This window comes from Coregonus lavaretus (assembly GCF_964263955.1).
Source record: "Coregonus lavaretus genome assembly, contig: HAP1_SCAFFOLD_1897, whole genome shotgun sequence".
Classification (NCBI taxonomy): Eukaryota; Metazoa; Chordata; class Actinopteri; order Salmoniformes; family Salmonidae; genus Coregonus; species Coregonus lavaretus.
The window spans coordinates 41,323-64,770 of record NW_028165896.1 but is presented as its reverse complement, the minus strand read 5'-3'; the positions used below and the strand labels follow the sequence as shown (position 1 = coordinate 64,770).

Sequence of the window (23,448 nt, the reverse complement as noted above, 5' to 3'; positions counted from 1 at the left end):
ACCTCAGTCTATAAATGTCCTAGGTCAACTTGGTGTTGTGTTTAAAACGAGCCAGATAGAGGGACTGGCATTTGAGTGCATGTCGTGGGAACTGACACTATGCCCAAGAGAATGGGGATGGACGACTCTGGCTTCATCCCAAATAGCCCTCTATTCCCTATGTAGTGTGCCATTTGGGAGGCAGACTGGATGCTACTGTGCTGTGTTTGCCATATTAGTTAATGTCCCTTCTGTGACACAGGGCCCCTACTGGTCCTGAGACCACCCCCCCATCCCTCATCACCTCTCCCTTCGTCTCCCACCGACCATCAGTCGCAGACACCGGGACATAGTCACTCATAATGGATCTGACTGTGTCTGAAGCATTGTTAGATGAGATGAAGGAAATATACGTTCTCAGGTCACCTAAATTCTGTTTGGGGGATGAGTTTGATTAGACCATATAGATTTCTAGCACCAAAGGTGTCCAAAAACAGTCATTGTGCTTATGAATTCTGGACAAATACTAGATGAATAGCCTTCTAGATAAAACATATTTCAGAGTAATGAAGACATGTAGAGTGCTGCCTGGTAGGCTACTGTTTATGGTGGTATGGCTGTTCACATGCTGCTCATTGTACACGCCTATAGCCTATAGTGACCAAAGGTTTCACCTGCTATCAATAACCCTGCCACTGCCAGAATCACAATCTATCCATAGAAACATGTAGAGCTACGTGTTGAATTGATATTACACACTAAATATAGCCTAGCGCAATGCCCAAGCGAAAGGCAGCATTGAGGTAAATCCATTTTTAAAAAATAGACGTTTTTCAAAGGAAGTGGCGCCCTCTAGAGCCACCAATGCAGACTGCATCGTTTTTTCCCCCATCAACTTCGGCAGCACACATTTTCAGGCCTATGATATGCTGCAAATTGTATCTGCTAAACAAGGTATTAAGTCGACTAATTAATTAATTAATTAACAAACTAACGAATTTCAATGATCAGACTGATATAAAAGTGATTTTGAAGTAAGCCTTCAAAACTTTTCAGGACAAAATGGAATTCAATGGATTCAACGATGGATTCTAACAAGATATCATTGACAAAGTCCAAAGTTATTTTGGTGCAACCTGCCTAGCCAATAAACATCCTTCTTCCTTCATCATCAACTTCTGCTTCCGCCTGATGAAGCGGTCAATCTATTTTTCGAGATTGATTAACGTTCCTTATATCCATCCACGCTCAACTCGTCATGCCTAATTGTTTACAATCTGTTCGACGAAACATGGCTGCTGTCAAGTGAGCTGTTGATAGTGTACCGAACAGTTACACTTCACTTTTATGTTCTCTTTAATTATTTTAAATATTTGAATTCATAAGTGTAATGTGACGAGGATAGTTTCAATAGTGTGCTTTTTTACTTTGGAACCGTCACAAATTCCTTCACCTGCGATAGCGTGCCAGTTAGCATTGGTAGCGACCTAAACTAGCTAGCTAGCTCACAGAGAACAATGACTGCAAGCTCATCGGGTGGAAACACCTGTCTCACTGCTAAAGGTTTGGACATTAGTCTCGCCGCCCTGCAAAGACAAGATCCTTACATCAACAACATTGTAGATGTGGCGAGTCAAGTGGCGTTGTATACTTTCAACAACCGATCAAATGAGTGGGTGAGTTAGGGGATGTTACCTCTGTTCGCGCGCGCTTCTCTTTTCAACAAAGTTGCATGCTATCTAACGTTAACTAACATCGTGGCGGACAGATATGGATGCCACATTATAAGCTAGTTTACCAGGTTGAATTCACGTGGTTTTGGAAGATTTGGCTTGTCAATTTAGCATTAACTAGTTCTCCAATAAACTAGCTAGCTAGAAAGCTAGCTAACATCACCCTATACCGCTTTCACGTCCTAGTCCGCACTAGGAAACTCAAACGTCCGACTTGTTAACTGGTTGGACACGGCACGTGTATAGCTAACATATTAGCAAGTTGGACGTTTCCTAATTCCGACTAAGCACGTTAACGTGGCAATAATGCCTGCCAACTATGTGCGTTAGAGATGTCGACGATGAATATGACGCGGCGTTCTAAACAACTGGGAACTCTGAAAAATACGAGGTCAAATCATGAGGTCAGTGATCTTCAGGTCGGAGTTCTACAAAGAGGCCCGAGTTCCCGAGGTGGATGACCGTTCAAATCGATTTTTCACAGTCCGAGATAGTTTTATTCCAAGGTCCCAGATGTTTGAACGCTCGGAAGTCGGAGATTTACGAGTTCCCAGCTGTTTTGAAGGCGGCATATCGCCCAAGAAGCTCAGATTCAAACTCCCATTACACAGCTCAGCAAGCGTTTTGTCAAAATACGTTTGTTACTCACAAAATATGGAGTTTCGCAGAGCAACTATCTTAATGTGTATGTGTATTTATTTATTTGACAAGCAACCGAAAAATAGCCTATTTGAAACCTCCATTGTAAATTACACATTAATTCCACGCACAGGTCGGAAGTCTACAACAGCTCAATAGCATTAGAGCATATTTTCGTTTACCTTTTATTTAGACCTTTGTTGGAAGTACGTACCGGCTGTAACGGGAGTAAATTAAGATAGTTGCTCAGCAAGACTCCATATTTGGTGAGTAACGAACGCATTTTGACATTATAGCTAACGCTTGCAGAGCTGTCTAATGGGAGTTTAAATGTAAAAAATGTAAATGAGTTTAAATCGGAGCTTCAAGGCCCCGGTTTCCGATAGAGATGGAATTTAGGCTTAAGAGTGTTTTCAAGATGCATCTTTCCTACAACAGCTGAAGATGTAACATGCGTTTCCCAAAACACCACGCAGAGATAAGAATGGTTGCTAAAAGGCTCTGCATGGTCAATCCGACGTCAGCAGTGGCCAGACAGCATTTACTGTTATGCGGCCTATGCAGAACTCAGAGCAAACATACTTTTTGTGCTTTGCAGAGCTGTTGTCAAGGAAGTGAGTTTGTGTTTATACAGGACCTCCCGCCCCCACCCACGTCAACCAATCATGTCAATGTGGAGCTGTATGTAGTCCTTCACATTGTTACAACATTTTGAGAGGCGCATGTGAAATGTAGTCAGAGGCCCCTATGGAGGGTGTGACACAATTGCAGAGCCTCCGGAGGCACGCAGAGGCCAAATTGAGCTCCGTACCGCATCTCCGTGCGCCTCCCAAATGTTGTAACAATGCGGCGGGCCCCAAATAGCTCTGCATTGAATTGATTGGGTGACGGTAGGTCCTTTATAAACACAAATTCACATCCTTGACAATTTCTTTCACAGCAGCTCGGCTCAACAGCTCTGCGCTGCTCCGCGGAAGGGCAAGAAGTATGAATGCCCTGACTTCTGCGGAGGTTATATCACCGTAAACGCTGCATGGCCCAATGCAGACGTCGGATTCACCGCGCCACGCCTTTTAGGATACACATCATGAAATATGTCGAGACACATTAGACAGTAGCCTACAAGTAGCAAAATAAAACGGATTGAAATAGGCCTATAGCTTACTGTTTGTTTTAATGCAGCCATCTTGGTTTTCATTTGAAGCCTCTTTTTATACGTTGCTTGACTTGTATCAATTGCAAAGACATTGGCAACTTCTGTATTTGTAGTCAACTTTGTTCTGAAGTTATCGCGGTCACGGAGAGACGTATACATCTTGTGATTCTCTATGTTTAGTGGATCTGTGTATAAAGTGGGAGGGCAGGGAACCATCCAACGACACATTTAACTGTTCTACGAGTGGTCTGAGGCAGGCGTTAGATTACGAGCGTTTTTCAAGTGCAACGTTAATAACGATGGTTTTGGGAAACAGCTCTGAGATTTAACCATGCTCCTACAAAGATTCTATGAACTTATGCCACGTTCACGTGCTAGTTGGCACTAGGAAATGTGAAATATTTCTGACTTGCTAACTGGTTGAACATGACACGCGTATAACTACAACCTGTTAGGAAGTCGGAAATGTCAGAGTTCCGACTATAACGTGAACGCGGCGTTAGCCTTAAGATGCTTTTGGGAAACCAGGCCCTGGGCGTTAGAGGAGACGCATCACGCTCATCGTCAACAACTCGAACGCACAGATACTGGAGCACATAGTACCTATTGCCCACCAGCTAGTTATTATAGTGAGATGTGGTGGACAAGAGTAAGTATTTATCACATTGCTACTAGTTTGTAAACAGCTGACAGTTTTCAGACTGACATAGTAGTAGATAGGTCAGTGAATATGGGCCACCCAGAACCAAATCTTGTGTGAATGCTTGCCTCTGGATTTGGGCAATTCCAAGGGAACAGAATAATGCTGAGACACAGATTTTATCATTTTGAAATATGTGCCAAACAAAAACTAAAGATTTGCAAAGTTAAACAAACCATACAACTCCATGCACAAGGATGACTTTTAAGAATATCTTACAAAAACACATTTACTTGATGCAGGGTGCAAAGTTTGGTAACATTAACAGGATCACGGTTTGTGCTATTTGTGCCGTCATTCTGTTACCAAACTTTGCATCTGCACTGTTCTTCAAGTAAATGTGTTTTTCCATCCTTGTGCATAGAGTTATGTGGTTTAACTTTGCAATCATTGGTTTTTGTTTGGCATACATTTTAAAAGTGAAAAATCAGAGTCTCAGAATCATTCTGTTATCGTGGAATTGCCCACTTGGTTCTGAAGGTGGGTGTGACGGTGGTGAACCCCTCCCCTTTCAAACATAAAAAAAATGCAGATGTAGGTGCCCCCCCCCCCCCCCCCCCCCCCCGAAATCATGATTGGTCCAAATAATCGGTGACTCAATCATCGCACCGGTAGACGTTTTCTTCATATCCCACAGCCTACGTAACATTTTGCTATGAATGTTAAGGAGAGATCAATCAAGACTCTGTTCAAGCAAATCAATGTCCTTAATTCATTCAACCCTAATCAGTTACTGTATGTTGTGTTTGTTTTGCAGGAGAAGACTGACGTGGAGGGGACCCTGTTTGTGTACACAAGGTATAATGGGTCTTTTACGATGCTAGCTAATTACTTTCTCTGTGTACTTCCCCCGGGAGCGCTGAAACTTGGTTGGATCCGTCCCAAATGTTGCCCTATATAGGGAATAGGGTGCCATTTGGGACCAGTCTCTGTGTATACTTCAGCTGTGAGCTGAGAAGCCTGCCTCCATCAGGTTAAACATAATGGGCTTAGTGGGCTAGCTACGTCAGCCTCACTCTGAACAGATTGGTTATCACTCAGTAGACTATTCTGGCCTGTAGCCTGGAAGAGCCATGACTACTCCCACACACCCTATCCCACCCAGGAAATGGGTCATAAACATGTAATACCTTTCTGTTTCCTTATAGGCCTACTTGAACATGTAATACCTTTCTGTTTCCTTATAGGCCTACTTGAACATGTAATACCTTTCTGTTTCCTTATAGGCCTACTTGAACATGTAACACCTTTCTGTTTCCTTGTAGGCCTACTTGAACATGCAGCACCTTTCTGTTTCCTTGTTGTCCTACTTGAACATGCAACACCTTTCCGTTTCCTTGTAGGCCTACTTGTACATACATTGCCACTGTAGTTCTTGTACTCTTAAGAAAATTCTCAAACTCCGATGCATGCATGTACTTACTGGTTAGTTTCCAGGCTGTTAGCGTGTTACACAGGTTATTGAACTTGTATGTAATGTAAAGTACCTCCCGCTTTTATTTAAATGTTTTTATTCATGCCCTCCTGTGTACTTTGCTATTAACTCTGGTATAAGGCCTGTGCAATGTAAAGTCCCTTAGCTCTTTCTATTCATGTCCTCCTGTTTGTCCTCAGGCTGGCGTCTCCCAGACATGGCTTCACCATAATGAACAGGCTGAGCATGGAGAACCTGACTGAACCCATCACTAAAGACCTGGACTTCCAACTGCAGGACCCCTTCCTCCTCTACAGGAACGCTCGCTGTAAGTCCCCTGGGTTGTTCAGCCTGCCTACTCAGTCCCTGGGCTGTTCAGCCTGCCTACTCAGTACCTGGGCTGTTCAGCCTGCCTACTCAGTACCTGGGCTGTTCAGCCTGCCTACTCAGTACCTGGGCTGTTCAGCCTGCCTACTCAGTCCCTGGGCTGTTCAGCCTACCCACTCAGTCCCTGGGCTGTTCAGCCTACCCACTCAGTCCCCTGGGCTGTTCAGCCTGCCTACTCAGTCCCCTGGGCTGTTCAGCCTGCCTACTCAGTCCCCTGGGCTGTTCAGCCTGCCTACTCAGTCCCCTGGGCTGTTCAGCCTGCCTACTCAGTCCCCTGGGCTGTTCAGCCTGCCTACTCAGTCCCCTGGGCTGTTCAGCCTGCCTACTCAGTCCCCTGGGCTGTTCAGCCTGCCTACTCAGTCCCCTGGGCTGTTCAGCCTGCCTACTCAGTCCCCTGGGCTGTTCAGCCTACCTATTCAGTACCTGGGCTGTTCAGCCTGCCTACTCAGTACCTGGGCTGTTCAGCCTACCCACTCAGTACCTGGGCTGTTCAGCCTACCTATTCAGTACCTGGGCTGTTCAGCCTACCTATTCAGTACCTGGGCTGTTCAGCCTGCCTACTCAGTACCTGGGCTGTTCAGCCTACCTATTCAGTACCTGGGCTGTTCAGCCTGCCTACTCAGTACCTGGGCTGTTCAGCCTACCTACTCAGTACCTGGGCTGTTCAGCCTGCCTACTCAGTACCTGGGCTGTTCAGCCTGCCTACTCAGTACCTGGGCTGTTCAGCCTACCTACTCAGTACCTGGGCTGTTCAGCCTACCTACTCAGTACCTGGGCTGTTCAGCCTGCCTACTCAGTACCTGGGCTGTTCAGCCTACCTATTCAGTACCTGGGCTGTTCAGCCTACCTACTCAGTACCTGGGCTGTTCAGCCTACCTACTCAGTACCTGGGCTGTTCAGCCTACCTATTCAGTACCTGGGCTGTTCAGCCTACCTATTCAGTACCTGGGCTGTTCAGCCTGCCTACTCAGTACCTGGGCTGTTCAGCCTGCCTACTCAGTACCTGGGCTGTTCAGCCTACCTATTCAGTACCTGGGCTGTTCAGCCTACCTATTCAGTACCTGGGCTGTTCAGCCTACCTATTCAGTACCTGGGCTGTTCAGCCTACCTACTCAGTACCTGGGCTGTTCAGCCTGCCTATTCAGTACCTGGGCATTTGAATACCTTAGTCCATCAGTGTGTATATATCACCATAGGAACTATGTGTCCATCAGTGTGTATATATCACCACAGGAACTATGTGTCCATCAGTGTGTATATATCACCACAGGAACTATGTGTCCATCAGTGTGTATATATCACCACAGGAACTATGGGTCCATCAGTGTGTATATATCACCACAGGAACTATGTGTCCATCAGTGTGTATATATCACCATAGGAACTATGTGTCCATCAGTGTGTATATATCACCACAGGAACTATGTGTCCATCAGTGTGTAGATATCACCACAGGAACTATGTGTCCATCAGTGTGTATATATCACCACAGGAACTATGGGTCAGAGGTATAGGCCTGTAGATGTTGATCTTTGCATTCCAGGTCATATTTATTTAAGTCCTGCTAGGCTACACATCTCGGAAGATTTTCATTTGATTAGAACAAATCTTACATTTCTAGAAAGAGATTGAATGTGAATCATGGTCAATACTACTGGAGAGGTCAGCATAGTTTAAACAGATTGAAGATGAAGCTAACTTTCTTCCAAGTGGCATAGGCCAGGATTCCTGGACAATCATGGAACACTTCATTAAATGAGAGAACTATTTGCGGAGTGCAGACCAGACCTGGGTTCAAACACTATTTTGAAATCTTTAAAAAACCTTTGAGCGTATCCCCTAGCCCGGCTGGGGTGCCTGATGGGTGGGATTTATAGTTTGGGGACTATTCTATTAGTGCGTTAAGCCAGACAAGCTCAATCAAGCCCAAATAAAGTGTTTGAAATGACTTCGAATAGTATTTGAACCCAGGTCGGTTGCAGACTGAGAGACTCAGTGCTGCAGACACACACACACACACACACCCTGAGGAGAGGAGCCTGGAGCCGTCTCTAGTCTAGTGGCTGTGGCCCCACAGGTCCATATATGGTCCAGAGGTATTTTGGTGGCAGTAGTCCCAGGTTTGAGTGCCTCTGTGCCGGTTTTCTACCGCAAGTGTCCTGCCAACACCAGGGATCCAGCCTACATTAGATACAAACCAACCCTTCATTGTAAGTCAAACACACCACACACACACTGATGCACACATCATTCTCAGTGACAGACCGGTGGAATGCTTTGTTTAAGATATTGCTGGAGTCCTCGTTCTGTTTGGGTTATAGTCCTCTAATTATTAGACATTTACACACAAACAGAACTGTCCTGAGGGGAAAAAATATAGCTAACAGAGTTATTTATATGGGATGTTTAGAACACCACACGTCCCTCAAAATGACCTTTCACGAGTGGTCACGGAATCTTATCACTAAACAAATATTTCAGCATGGGGTCATTAGCTGGTGGAAGTGCCAGCCAGGCCAATTAGAATGTTGTCTCTGCTGTGACATCATTATTATGTGACGTTGACAGCAGGGTTTCTGATAGCCTGTAATAGCTGGCTTTTGGACAAAAAAAAAGATCTATATAGAAAAGCCGATAAATACAATTGGTGCCGGCCAATTGTCCGGGAGAAGAAGGGAAAAAATCCCATTGAAAAATAATGCTTTTTAGTCAATTGATGGAAATACCAGTCGATGGAAATACATTTGACTGGTCATACTCATCGGTCTATAGGTTAATTTGCATAATTTAGTGGAATTAAATGTGGGCGTGTGTCCAGTATTCATGATGCATCTTTATTTATCACCCCGTACAGATGCAGAGCCTTAGAGCTGAAAACCTGTCAGACAGAGAGCTGCTGCGGCATCTCAAACAGCAAATGCAACGGAAGGCAGGCTTCATCAGAGAGTAACACCACTTTGCAATGAGCTGGAGGCAGTATGCATTTTGAAAACATTTTACTTAACTGTTTGAAACCTTAATGTTTGAATACATATTATGAGGTATATCTTAACTTGCTTCAATGTAGCCTAGCCAAAATAAGATCTGTGGAGGAAATAATTGTATTTAAACTTTCTTTCATTGTCCAGTAGCCAAAGGCCCAATCCTAGTCATATTAGCAACCCATGCTAGTTGTTGCATCTTTAGATCTCCCCTCTTTCTACATTTCTAACGGATATTTTCATCTCTGTCACATGAAACCGCTCGCATCGGGCAGTGTCCTTTTGACAACTTGTTTCCCCACCAGTTGCTTTATGGAACGAACAGCCGCTCGTAGCCTTCTGCCTTGTGCGCTTTGATGCGCTGATAATGTTCAGAAATAATAGTTTTATCAACATTTTTAAAGCTAAACGTTCTGATCTGTCGCATCAGACATTGCTTTTTAATGTTTGTTATGTAGCCTAGGTCTACTGGTTGGATGAATTTGGGATCCATCGTCCCACAACTGTCCCAGAGTCAGTTTGGAACAGGCTATTGTTTTCTCGACAAGCTGACCAATAGAATAGGTTAACTTTTCTACTATGGGTGATAGTAGATTGACATAGGCTAGTGATTTTGCTGTTGGTTACTCGTCTTGTTGGCTGAGGAAAAGTACATGTGGACAAGTTATTTCTAACATCTTCAAAGTGCACATTAGAATTCAGGAAGAAGGACCCGCATATCGTTGCATCCTCGACTTGCGTGTTCTGTTAATATGAACGACCATCATCTAAATGGGATTTCTGTCATTCTGAGGACCGTAGGGTGGACGCCCTAATCAGGTTACGCACCCAATGCATATGGGTCCGGTAAATTTCTCAAATGTCCGGTAAATTAAAATGCATGCCGGTCAGCTACACATTTTACCTAACGGAAAACCTGATTGACAGGGTGACAAAAAAGGCTAAGAAACACACCTGAGACAGGCCACTACAGAAGGAATAGGGTGCCATTTGGGACACGGCCACTACAGAAGGAATAGGGTGCCATTTGGGACACGGCCACTACAGAAGGAATAGGGTGCCATTTGGGACACGGCCACTACAGAAGGAATAGGGTGCCATTTGGAACACTGCTATATGACAACACTTTGACGCTTTCCTTACCTCCTGGCCGTACGTAGGTGTACCCCATCTCTGTCTCTGAGATGAGCATCCCCTTGGCTGCCCGAACCTCCGGCTCCTCTTGAAGACGCTCATGTTTGGGTTTACGCTGGAACAACCACCCCAACATAGTCCCTCTAAGACGATAGTCTAGTAGTAGTAGTAGTAGTGTTGTGGAGCTGCTGCTAGGTCACAACGTTTACACAACGTTTAGACAATGTTTTCTCTGGTACTGCTGAGGTACCCGTCTATCCTCTTCTTCTTACAGACCTTCCTATTCTCCTTGTCTCGGTCCTTGCCTCTTTTCCAAAGGAGGACTTCTGCTTTAGTGCTGCAAGGTGACAACCAACGTTCAGACAACGTTTACTCTGGTACTGCTGAGATACTAGTCTCCTGTCTGTCTGTCCTCTGGTACTGCTGAGATACTAGTCTCCTGTCTGTCTGTCTGTCCGCTGGTACTGCTGAGATACTAGTCTCCTGTCTGTCTGTCTGTCTGTCCTTGGTACTGCTGAGATACTAGTCTCCTGTCTGTCTGTCTGTCTGTCTGTCCTTGGTACTGCTGAGATACTAGTCTCCTGTCTGTCTGTCTGTCCTCTGGTACTGCTGAGATACTAGTCTCCTGTCTGTCTGTCTGTCTGTCCTTGGTACTGCTGAGATACTTGTCTGTCTGTCTGTCTGTCTGTCTGTGTCTGTCTGTCTGTCCGTCCTCTGGTACTGCTGAGATACTAGTCTCCTGTCTGTCTGTCCTCTTCCTTTAACACCCCCCTTTTGTTCTATGAGGAAATAATGAACCAATAGAACCCTTTCTCTGCCTCAGTCTCTGGTTTAAAATACTGAGGTACCTGACCACTCTATTCTGCTCCTGTACCTGTCTCTCCTCCTCCTGTACCTGTCTCTCCTCCTCCTGTACCCGTCTCTCCTCCTCCTGTACCCGTCTCTCCTCCTCCTGTACCCGTCTCTCCTCCTCCTGTACCCGTCTCTCCTCCTCCTGTACCCGTCTCTCCTCCTCCTGTACCCGTCTCTCCTCCTCCTGTACCCGTCTCTCCTCCTCCTCCTGGACCTGTCTCCTCCTCCTCCTGTACCCGTCTCTCCTCCTCCTGTACCCGTCTCTCCTCTAACAGTACAGTCTTCTCAGAGAGACTGCCTGGTGTGAGACTTGGTGATGTCTCAGTCCTCCTCAGAGAGAGTAGTAGAGGAGGCTAATCAGAGTAGTCCCCTGTAGCTACTAAGCTAAGTGGTCTCTCTCTCTCTCCTCGCTGCCCTCGCTGGTTCTTTATTTTCCCAGGGTTTGGAGCGTCTGTCTGGTCCTTTTCCCAGGGGGTGACCTTTGGCTCTCCACAGCCCCAGGCAGGGCAGCTCAGGGTACACAGCTCAGGGGGGCAGACAGGGTGGCAGCAGACAGACCGTAGCAGATCCAGCTACTCAGAACTCCCAGTGCTTTACCCGCTGTCCTCACTGACTCAGTTACTCTCTCACTGTAGTCTCTCTCTCTGTCAGTCAGGAGCCAGCATGCTCTATTCTACTGGCTGGCGTTCAGTCCTTCCCTCAGTCTCCACCCTGCTTCCCTCACTCTTCCCTCCTTTCTCTCTCCTCCTTTCTTATCTCTCCCCCTGTCCTCTCTTTTTTGGGCCGACCGGCGTGCCGGGGTGTTATCTCCCTGCCTGGCCTATTTGAGGCTGCGTGAGCTCTACTCTGATGGAGGTGACAGGAGAAGTGTTCCTGGTCTGCCTGTCAACAGGTCTCCTGTCTCAGTCACGCTGAGTAGAGTAGTGGCCTGGCCTGGCTTCTAACTCTCTCTGATCCAGAGCCTCAATAACCCCTCTAACCCTCTACCCACTCTATGGTCCCTACCCCACCACCCAATGATCCGGCCCCAGCCTGCCCTAACCCTGGATAACTGCCACAGAGACATTTGTCCTTTCCCATAGCACATATATGTCTGTAACATTGATGTAGGCTACCCTGAGTAATTATGACACTAAGACGCCAATGTGGTCATGGTGACAGAACCCAGAACCTGCACTTAATCCATAACAATGTCATGAATCATGACTAAAGATGGTGACGAGATCAACACAGGACTGTTATGTATTTATCTTTATTTAATCCATGATAGTCCACTCGGGTGAAAGTCGTCACAGTTTCCAAGAAGTTAACGTGGTCTTGCGTGAGTCATGACTTGCGTTTTAATAATGACAGTAGGTAATCCCACGGTGTCTCAATGGTGGAATATATTGTCCTCTGCTGAACACAGCCCGGTCTCCCCTTCCTGGAATCTATCGGTATATCTTCCGTTCCGGGAATGTCCGGAACCATCCTGGATGAACAGTGCCCCAGTAGGAGGAATTGTTTGTGTGAAGCACCGTCTCCACTGTAATCCCTCGGGGTGTGTCCCAATAATATCTCACTTCCCCTAAAGTGTTCACTACTTCCCACTAATCTAAAAAGCATTGTGTTGGCGGAGGCATGGGCTAGAAGGGGAGTTTACACCGTGTTTCATTTTCAAACCAGTGAAGGGGAGTGAACAAGTGCACACTTCGGGAGGAAGGAGAGATAATTGGGACACAGCCCCGATTCCTCCTCTCAGACTGCCTGCCAGGAAGGAACACATCAGGGAGCCTGCCAACACACACACACACACACACACACACACACAGCAGTGAACCTATTTCAACAGTCACCAACATTCATCGTTCAGGTTATTTTAGACTTTAGATCCTATTCCCAGATTGGTACTTATTTATCTCCACTGTATACACTGTTTATGTCCCCAGGGACCACGTCTTATAGCCCCACCACACACACACACACACACAGAGGATCACACACACACACACCCAGAGGATCACACACACACCCAGAGGATCACACACCCACACACCCAGAGGATCACACACACACACCCAGAGGATCATATCACACACACACACACACAGAGGATCCCACACACACACGTTCTATATTTTGTTACTTTCTCCCAGTGTTTTGTGATGGCTGGGAAATGAAACGACTCCCATGGTGCTAGCTGGTGTATTTAGCGATGACTCTCTGTCTGAGGGGGGTTGGACTGATGTTGACGCTGCACTGCAGTCTGTTTTGCCTGGATTTAGATTGGAGCCTCGATTGCGGCCATTGACTTACCTGTGACCTGTCTCGCTCCCTGCGCTGCTCTCTCTCTCTCTCTCTCTTTCTCTAGTAGCTATCTATGGCATCTGGTTCTATGATAAGGCGGACTGCCAGCGCATCGCAGAGCTTATGAAGAAGTGAGTAACACCTCTCCCTCTCTGTCCCCATGACGCTATCCCTGCAAGCTATCATCACTCACTATCTACCACCAGCTACTAGCCACTGGTGTGTGTCCACACTGCTGCACTAAAACACTGGTGTCTGTGTCTGTCCACACTGCTGCACTAAAACACTGGTGTGTGTCTGTCCACACTGCTCCACTAAAACACTGGTGTCTGTGTCTGTCCACACTGCTGCACTAAAACACTGGTGTGTGTCTGTCCACACTGCTGCACTAAAACACTGGTGTCTGTGTCTGTCCACACTGCTGCACTAAAAACACTGGTGTCTGTGTCTGTCCACACTGCTGCCCTAAAACACTGGTGTCTGTGTCTGTCCACACTGCTGCACTAAAACACTGGTGTCTGTGTCTGTCCACACTGCTCCACTAAAACACTGGTGTCTGTGTCTGTCCACACTGCTGCACTAAAACACTGGTGGCTGTGTCTGTCCACACTGCTGCACTAAAACACTGGTGTCTGTGTCTGTCCACACTGCTCCACTAAAACACTGGTGTCTGTGTCTGTCCACACTGCTGCACTAAAACACTGGTGTCTGTGTCTGTCCACACTGCTCCACTAAAACACTGGTGTCTGTGTCTGTCCACACTGCTCCACTAAAACACTGGTGGCTGTGTCTGTCCACACTGCTCCACTAAAAGCACTCCATCATAGTTAAATCATGTAAACATTGTTTTATTAAGCATTCGCTGCGGCAGCATTCCCCTGCTGGATACAAAGGCACCTAGTGAACTAATAGCTGTCAGATTAATACTAAGGGGCTGTGTCTCAAATGGTACCCTTTTCCATATATAGTGCACTACTTTGGACCAGGGCCTGCATTGGGCCAGACCATTGCCAATTCATAACAGCACAGACACACACGCACAGGCACAGACACACTCACAGAGAGACACACATACACACACACAGTGATTTAAACCCTACCAGTTTCCAGTTGATTTATGTAATGATTGTTGTGTAGTGGCCTCCCTAGTGAATGACCATCTGTTACTGTGTGTGAGACCGTGTAAAAATGAAATGTGACTGTGCGTGTAAACACATAATCGAGGTTTGCTCAATCTCCTGTCAATGCAGTCGAATTATTGCATGCTCTCTCACTCACTCACTCACTCCCTCACACAGACACTCACTCACTCACTCACTCACTCACTCACACAGACACTCTAACCTCTTCTCTCTCCAGTCTGACGAAGCAGGAACAGGCCCTAGCCCAGCTGGGTCAACAGGCACAGGGTCAGGGGGGCTTGGTGTCTCCTCGAGCCCTGGAGGCAGCAGGGGACCCTGGGAAGGGACAAGGAGTGGACATCCTGCAGATGCTGACCAAAGCACGCAATGAGTATGACAAGGTAGGTACCTACTGTATGTGCTAGCACTATGACACGGTACTAACCCACCACTACCACTAGGGGGCACTAAGGCATATATAACAAGGCTGCTGCCTGTGATTTCTGTAAGTATTTCTGAGGAAATAAAATGTTTGCTGCTGTGGCATAATGTGTGCATGCTAATATATTCCTGAATGCACCTCTGTCTCTCTCACTCTGTCTCTGTCTCTGTCTCTGTCTGTCTCTCTGTCTCTCTGTCTCTCTGTCTCTCTCTCTCTCTCTCTCTCTCTCTCTCTCTCTTTATCTCTTTCTTTATCTCTCTCTCTCTCTCTCTCTCTCTTTCTTTCTCTCTCTCTCCCTCTGTCTCTCCCCCTGTCTCCCTCTCTCCCCCTCTCCTCTCAGGGTGGTAATCCAGAGCCTAAGGAGATAGGAGGATGTAATGTCCTTGATGACAACCCCAACCTGATCAAACCTATCCCTGTCAAACCTATGGAGAGATATCCCCAGGCTGTGCTACAGGAGAGGCCTGTTCAGGTACACGCAGCCTTTCACCTTATTGAACACAATGGAAATAAGGTGTTCCACCTGTGTGGCTAGAATTAGTGTTTTTTAAATGGTCAAATGAATGATTTCTAACACAGTGTTGACCTGGTATCACAGGTATTCTCTGCTGTTTGGTTACCTTATGTTCTCTCCTGTCTGTTTCACACCACCTATCTCTCACCCTCTCTCTCCATCCTCTTTCCCTCTCTTAGGATAGTCAAGGAGAGCCCAGGCCTCTCTCTCTGGCCACTCTGTTTGGTGTCCAGCAGCCCAGACCAGAGCTGGTCTCTCCCATGGCTGGGTCAGGGTCAGGAGGTCCAGGGTCCCAGCCCCAGGGTAAGCCTGGAGGTGTCCGCCCGGCGGTGGCCCGCTCCCTGTCCTACGAGGACCCAGTCCAGGCCCAGGAAGGGGTTCTGATCTCAGGTAGCAGCCCCCCACAGCACTGCCCTGCCTTCCAGAAGCTCATGAGGGATGCTTCCTCCTTCTCCTCCCAGCCTCAGAACCAGCTCCAGAGAGGGGGTCCCATGGAGCTGCTCCAACCCGTCTCCGAGTCACCCGAGAACAGGCTGCATGAGAACGGAGCCCCCTCTGCCCTCCAACACCACCAGCAGATCCAGGCCAGACAAGACCCCATCCAGAGACTGTTCCAGAACCATCCCACTTCCACCACCCCTTCGATGGCCTCCTCCACTCCCTGTTGTTCCCACCCCCCTCCTCCTCTCATCCCTGGACTCCAGTCTGCCCGTCCTCAGCCTCTCCTGGTGGATGCTTTGGGCTTCCCTGGTTCTCAACACCATCACCACCACCCTCACCAGGCCCAGCCGCTGTACTTCAGACCCACCAAGCCCCCCCAGATGCTGGTGCCCTTGCAGCCCTCACACCCCTCCCAGTCTCAACCTCTCCACCAAACCCAGCCTGGCCATCCTCAACCTCAATCACAGCCCTCTCACCCTTTCCCCTCCTTCCAGCAACCCCAGTCCCACCCCCAGCCCTTTCACCTCCAACCCCAGCCAGGTCACCCCCAGCCGGTGCAGCTAACTGGTGTCGTCTCCCCCCATGAGCTGCTCCAGAGGCTGCAGCTGGTTCAACAGGAGCAGAGTCTGGTCCCGGAGCCCACTAGGCCTTCCTCCAACCTGGCCCCCCGCTTCCACGAGCCAGCCCCCCCAGCCATGGGGCAGCACGGCCAGCAGTCAGCTCATTCTACAGCCAGGTCTCTGGACAGTTGGGCTGACATGAACTCTGCAGGCACCGCTGCTCAGAAGTTCCAGGTAAAAAAACAAACATATCCTATCTGACTCAAAGGACCATATAAAGTGCTGGAGTGGTTTTGTACAGGGAGGGATCTGGGTTCGTAGAAGTAAGGTCTCTAACCATCCCCTCTCCATCTCCAGGTGATCTCCCCCAAGCGTATCCCAGCCACGGTGGCTCCTACCCTCCTCCTGTCCCCCAGTGTCTTCTCCCAGGCCAAGCGCCCCCAGCCCAAAGCCCCTGGGGACCCCCACTGCTCACCTGGCCCTCATCCTCCCTCAGCCCTTCTGGCCCCACAGGCCCCTGAGGACCCCCACCCCAGGGGCCTCTCTAAGAACCAGCTCCAGGCCACCCTGCTGCACCTCATACAGGTAGGAGAGAGAGGATGAGACATACTCAGGCTGTTTTTACAGAAACAAAGTTATGTACACTGAACAAAAATATAAACGCAACATGCAACAATTTCAAAGATTTGATGGAGTTCCAGTGGTCACCAACCGGTCGATCTTCAAGGCATTCCTAGTCGATCACCAAACATTCCTGGAGGAAAGCCAATGATAAAGGCTTGTGCTCCTTTTATTATTATTTGTGTTGCTGTTGGTGGTAGGTGGACTTGGTTCAGAAGCCCTGTTGGTGGTAGGTGCACTTGATTCAGGAAGCCCTGTTGGTGGTAGGTGCACTTGATTCAGGAAGCCCTGTTGGTGGTAGGTGCACTTGATTCAGGAAGCCCTGTTGGTGGTAGGTGCACTTGATTCAGAAGCCCTGTTGGTGGTAGGTGCACTTGATTCAGGAAGCCCTTTTGGTGGTAGGTGCACTTGATTCAGGAAGCCCTGTTGGTGGTAGGTGCACTTGATTCAGGAAGCCCTGTTGGTGGTAGGTGCACTTGATTCAGAAGCCCTGTTGGTGGTAGGTACACTTGATTCAGGAAGCCCTGTTGGTGGTAGGTGCACTTGATTCAGAAGCCCTGTTGGTGGTAGGTGCACTTGATTCAGAAGCCCTGTTGGTGGTAGGTGCACTTGATTCAGGAAGCCCTGTTGGTGGTAGGTGCACTTGATTCAGAAGCCCTGTTGGTGGTAGGTACACTTGATTCAGGAAGCCCTGTTGGTGGTAGGTGCACTTGATTCAGAAGCCCTGTTGGTGGTAGGTGCACTTGATTCAGAAGCCCTGTTGGTGGTAGGTGCACTTGATTCAGAAGCCCTGTTGGTGGTAGGTGCACTTGATTCAGGAAGCCCTGTTGGTGGTAGGTGCACTTGATTCAGGAAGCCCTGTTGGTGGTAGGTGCACTTGATTCAGGAAGCCCTGTTGGTGGTAGGTGCACTTGATTCAGAAGCCCTGTTGGTGGTAGGTACACTTGATTCAGGAAGCCCTGTTGGTGGTAGGTGCACTTGATTCAGAAGCCCTGTTGGTGGTAGGTGCACTTGATTCAGAAGCCCTGTTGGTGGTAGGTGCACTTGATTCAGGAAGCCCTGTTGGTGGTAGGTGCACTTGATTCAGAAGCCCTGTTGGTGGTAGGTACACTTGATTCAGGAAGCCCTGTTGGTGGTAGGTGCACTTGATTCAGAAGCCCTGTTGGTGGTAGGTGCACTTGATTCAGAAGCCCTGTTGGTGGTGGTGCACTTGATTCAGAAGCCCTGTTGGTGGTAGGTGCACTTGATTCAGAAGCCCTGTTGGTGGTAGGTGCACTTGATTCAGAAGCCCTGTTGGCGGTAGGTGCACTTGGTTTCAGAAGCCCTGTTGGTGGTAGGTGCACTTGATTCAGAAGCCCTGTTGGTGGTAGGTGCACTTGATTCAGAAGCGCTGTTGGTGGTGGTGCACTTGATTCAGAAGCCCTGTTGGTGGTAGGTGCACTTGATTCAGAAGCCCTGTTGGTGGTAGGTGCACTTGATTCAGAAGCCCTGTTGGCGGTAGGTGCACTTGATTCAGAAGCCCTGTTGGTGGTAGGTGCACTTGATTCAGAAGCCCTGTTGGTGGTAGGTGCACTTGATTCAGAAGCCCTGTTGGTGGTAGGTGCACTTGATTCAGAAGCCCTGTTGGTGGTGGTGCACTTGATTCAGAAGCCCTGTTGGTGGTAGGTGCACTTGATTCAGAAGCCCTGTTGGTGGTAGGTGCACTTGATTCAGAAGCCCTGTTGGCGGTAGGTGCACTTGGTTCAGAAGCCCTGTTGGTGGTAGGTGCACTTGATTCAGAAGCCCTGTTGGTGGTAGGTGCACTTGATTCAGAAGCGCTGTTGGTGGTGGTGCACTTGATTCAGAAGCCCTGTTGGTGGTAGGTGCACTTGATTCAGAAGCCCTGTTGGTGGTAGGTGCACTTGATTCAGAAGCCCTGTTGGCGGTAGGTGCACTTGATTCAGAAGCCCTGTTGGTGGTAGGTGCACTTGATTCAGAAGCCCTGTTGGTGGTAGGTGCACTTGATTCAGAAGCCCTGTTGGTGGTAGGTGCACTTGATTCAGAAGCCCTGTTGGCGGTAGGTGCACTTGGTTCAGAAGACTTGTGCACCAGGTAGGCAAAGTGTTCCCATTTTGAACCATTTCATTTGTCTGAAAAGACAAACTCCCCCTGCCCAGCGGACTGGGAGGTCTGTGGCTAAATAAAGTTTGCCTGCTGCGCTGGCCAATCTGATATCTCAAATCGCCGTTCCTACAGCTTCCACGACCCCAGCCACAGCAACGTTTCATACTAGCCTACATGAGATTTCATAATTTAAAAAACCAATCTTCAGAGAGAGACTTGCAAAGAGCTGCTGTTTTATACGAGTGAGTTCATGTCCACGTTTATTCAGCACTGTCAACATTTGTTTTTGTTCAACACTATTCCAAACATAAATGCACTTCTCCCTACTTCCACTCGCCCTGCAGCTGCAATGAATGAGTAGCCATGTGTATCGACAGCCCTGCATTTTTATTATTATTATTAGCAGCTCATCTTGTCTATTTTAATATCGAGGATATTTCTCTGGTCGTAGGAACAATATGAATTTGTGCATGAGGCAGACGCGGTGCGACTCGAGTTGCTCACGCCGCTGAGACTAATGCCATGTTCAACACTACTGGGAACTCTGAAATCTCCGACTTCAGTGCGTTCAAGACAATTAGGATCTCGGAAAAAAGCTAGATCCGACTTGGATTTTATTTTGGAACGGTCATCCAAGTCGGAAACTCTGGCATCTTTCTAGAGCTCCGACTTTCTGACCTGAAGATCACTGACATCATGACGTCACGATTTCTCCAGAGTTCCCAGTTTCCTTGAAAGCACCATGACCATCAGATGCAGGTACCATCAGTCAGTAAAATAAAAAAATGAAATTATTTCGATTTATGCTCAGCTGTGCCTCGCAAGTACTACACCAACTGATCTATTTAGTTATCAAAGCTGGAGTTTTGAAATATAATACACTATTGTTAGGCCAGACATATAACCAACATGCTGTGATAATGTATTACTACACAAACCTCATTCCTACAGAACGGTTTTTATGAGGTTAATGTTTTAAAAATGAAGTCATGTTTTTAAAGTATTCTTAGCAGTAGATCTCTGGCTTGCTTTCTGACTGCGAAAGGTTGGTGACCACTGATATAAGGAAATCAGTCAATTTTAAATTAATTAATTGGGCCCTAATCTATGGATTTCACATGACTGGGAATACAGATATGCATCTGTTGGTCACAGATACCTTAAAAAAAAAAAGGTAGGGGCATGGATCAGAAAACCAGTCAGTATCTGGTGTGACCACCATTTGCCTCATGCAGCGCGATACATTTCCTTCGCGTAGAGTTGATCAGGCTGTTGATTGCGGCCTGTGGAATGTTGTCCCACTCTTCAATGGCTGTATGAAGTTGCTGGATATTGGAGGGAACTGCCAACACCCTGTCGATCCAGAGCATCCCAAACACGCTCAATGAGTGATATGTCTGGTGAGTATGCAGGCCATGAAACAACTGGGACATTGTCAGATTCCAGGAGTTGTGTACAGTTCTTTGCTACATGGGGCTGTGCATTATCATGCTGAAACATGAGGTGATGGTGGCAGATGAATGGCACGACAATGGGCCTCAGGATCTCGTCACGGTATCTCTGTGCATTCAATTGCCATCGATAAAATGCAATTGTGTTCGTTGTCTGTAGCTTATGCCTGCCCATACCATAACCCCACCGCCACCATGGGGCACTCTGTTCACAACGTTGACATCAGCAAACCGCTCGCTCACATGACTGCAGTCAGGTCAAGACCCTGATGAGGACGACGAGCATGCAGATGAGCTTCACTGACAGTTCGGTTGTGTAAACCTACAGTTTCATCAGCTGTCCGGGTGGCTGGTCTCAGACGATCCTGCAGGTGAAGAAGCCGGATGTGGAGATCCTGGACTGGCATGGTTACACATGGTCTGCGGTTGTGAGGCCGGTTGGACGTACTGCCAAATTCTCTAAAACGACTTTGGAGGCGGCTTATGGTAGAGAAATGAACATTCAGTTCTCTGGCACCAGCTCTGGTGGACATCCTGCAGTCAGCATGCCAATTGCGCGCTCCCTCAACTTGAGACATCTGTGGCATTGTGTTGTGTGACAACTGCACATTTTAGTGGCCTTTTATTGCCCCTAGCACAAGGTGCACCTGTGTAATGATCATGCTGTTTAATCAGCTTCCTGATATGCCATACCTGTCAGGTGGATGGATTATCTTGGCAAAGGAGAAATGCTCACTAACAGGGATGTAAACAAATTTGTGCACAAAATTTGAGAGAAATTAGCTTCTTGTACGTATGGAATATTTCTGGGATCTTTTATTTCAGCTCATGAAACATGGGACCAACATGTTGCTTTTTATATTTTTGTTCAATGTATTTACATAATACTAGCAATTCTGCAGGCGTCAAACTCTTCCCTCTTGAAGAAGCAGCTCGTCTCACACAGCCAAATGGGTTGTCCTGGGTTCCTGCCTTTGTTTATATAAACTGTCTTTCTACTCAGTACACCGTCAGTCTGTTTATGTTTGGAAGTCTTTGTACAGTCAGACAGTCTTGCCAAAGGACACTGTCCTGCTAAAGAGAGCTGTTTCAGACCAGCGCAGAGTGCAGACAGACCCACTCAACCTGTCCAAATGCTAATGTGTTGTTTCTGTTCCCCGCTCCTGATCAAAGTACTCTATCCCTCTCTTATCTCCATCTCTCTCTCTCCTCTCCTCTCTCTAACGCTCTCTCTTTCCTCCTCTCTCTAACTCTGTCTCGCTCTTCTCTCTCTTTCAGAACGACAGTTCCTTCCTGGATACCATCTATGAGTGCTACGCCCACCGCTTCTCCGCGGAAGCCACCGCAAACAAGTTCTGAGTCCAGGGCCCTGTTTTAATGAGGCACGCAATGGAAAACGTTTCAAAACGCTTTGCAACGGGAAGTGATAATAAGCATTTCTTATGGGACAAGTCCAGGGAACCCCTCTCCCTGTTTGTCTGTTTTCTTCCGTTCGGTGCCTAATGAATAAGTCCTTGGGGTCATGCCCAAACCGGCACAATCATTTTATAATCTAAGCCATTTGCTGATCTAGCAAAATTAGTCTTCCTAATGTGAGCACTGTGGATTTAATCTGTGGATTCAGATTACAAGGAAATTCGATTTTTGTCATTTTAAGATGTTTTTATCATAAGAATACAATAATTTAAGGTTGAATGGGATATTGTAGTAGGAGCTATCAAACAATTGTACATGTTTTAGAATGACTGCACTTGTTTTAAAAGATACCTCTCAACCAAAAATGTTTTTCAGGCATTTGACAATGTTTAATTCACTTGAAGTCGGATTTTCGAAGAAGTTGGATGAGTTTATTTGAATGCTTGTACAGTATACTGTCTTCAGTAAGTGGAAAGTCCTGTTTTAAAATATTGCAAATCTTAATCTTGTGTTACCTCACAATCACTGTTGGGGTAAAAGTTTCCCAAAGGAAGAATTAGACCATACTGTAGCACCTGCCATTTATTTTCATAACGCGATTGGCTTTATTTCCAAAGGTCTGAAACGCAAATGTACAACAACACGGTTCTTCCAGAATCTTCTGTGCTCACACACGCTAGACTAGTTTGATAGTCGGTTTATATGTATCAAGCAAAGGGTTTAAGACACTATTTTATGTTACAAGAGAGAGATGATAGAATATTTATTTCTATTTTTCTATGCTGTTCTCATACCATCCCAGTTATATTACATTTAAAAACACACCATTTTGCAATGACCTGTACCACTGAAACAGGAATTAGTTTTAATTCACACAATCTGGCATGTATCAGTTATTTTCAAACCTGTGGAATCTGGAGTCTCATCATTTTGTTGTTTTGCTTTTGAAAAACCAACCTTTTTTTTTTTTTTTTTTTTAACGAGTCAAATATTCTGAGGGACTGCAAAGCTCACTACATGACTTGTTTCTTGTGTAATGATTGAACGGTCTCTGAACCACAACTGAATTGGAAATAAATGAATGTCTTCTTCAAACTCTTCAAACATGTGGCTCCGGGGTGAAGTTTCCCCAAGGTACATATCTAGGATCAGTTTCCCAATATTAACCTTAACCATTAGTGGGGTAAATGCTAAACTGACCCATATGAACCTTAACCATTAGTGGGGTAAATGCTAAACTGACCCATATGAACCTTAACCATTAGTGGGGTAAATGCTAAACTGACCCATATGAACCTTAACCATTAGTGGGGTAAATGCTAAACTGACCCATATGAACCTTAACCATTAGTGGGGTAAATGCTAAACTGACCCAGGATCACTGTCTACGGGCAGCTTCACTCTACTCCAGATGTGGCAGGAATAACCCACGTCTGTATTTGCCAGCGTCTCTTCTTTTCACTATTTTAAGAGGAAAAGGGATGCCTCCCAAAATTCACCCTATTCCCTATATAGTGC

General features: G+C 46.9%; 1 protein-coding gene across 3 annotated transcripts; it reads left to right on the top strand.

The window, feature by feature from the left end:
• Positions 1-1,268: 1,268 nt before the first annotated feature.
• Positions 1,269-23,025, top strand: LOC311115326 (mRNA-decapping enzyme 1B-like). Of its 3 annotated transcripts, none has more exons than XM_084190519.1 (9): positions 1,269-1,655; positions 4,965-5,005; positions 5,822-5,949; positions 13,329-13,392; positions 14,621-14,783; positions 15,165-15,296; positions 15,518-16,573; positions 16,697-16,924; positions 21,793-23,025. In XM_084190519.1, the coding sequence occupies exons 1-9, from the start codon at positions 1,497-1,499 to the stop codon at positions 21,871-21,873; spliced, it is 2,052 nt and encodes a 683-aa protein (XP_084046645.1). In that variant the 5' UTR covers positions 1,269-1,496; the 3' UTR covers positions 21,874-23,025. The 3 variants fall into 3 exon arrangements, with proteins under 3 accessions (XP_084046645.1, XP_084046644.1, XP_084046646.1); XM_084190518.1 differs by having other exon boundaries at positions 13,326-13,392; XM_084190520.1 differs by lacking the exon at positions 1,269-1,655 and adding an exon at positions 2,359-2,617 and having other exon boundaries at positions 13,326-13,392.
• The last annotated feature ends 423 nt before the right edge of the window (positions 23,026-23,448 follow it).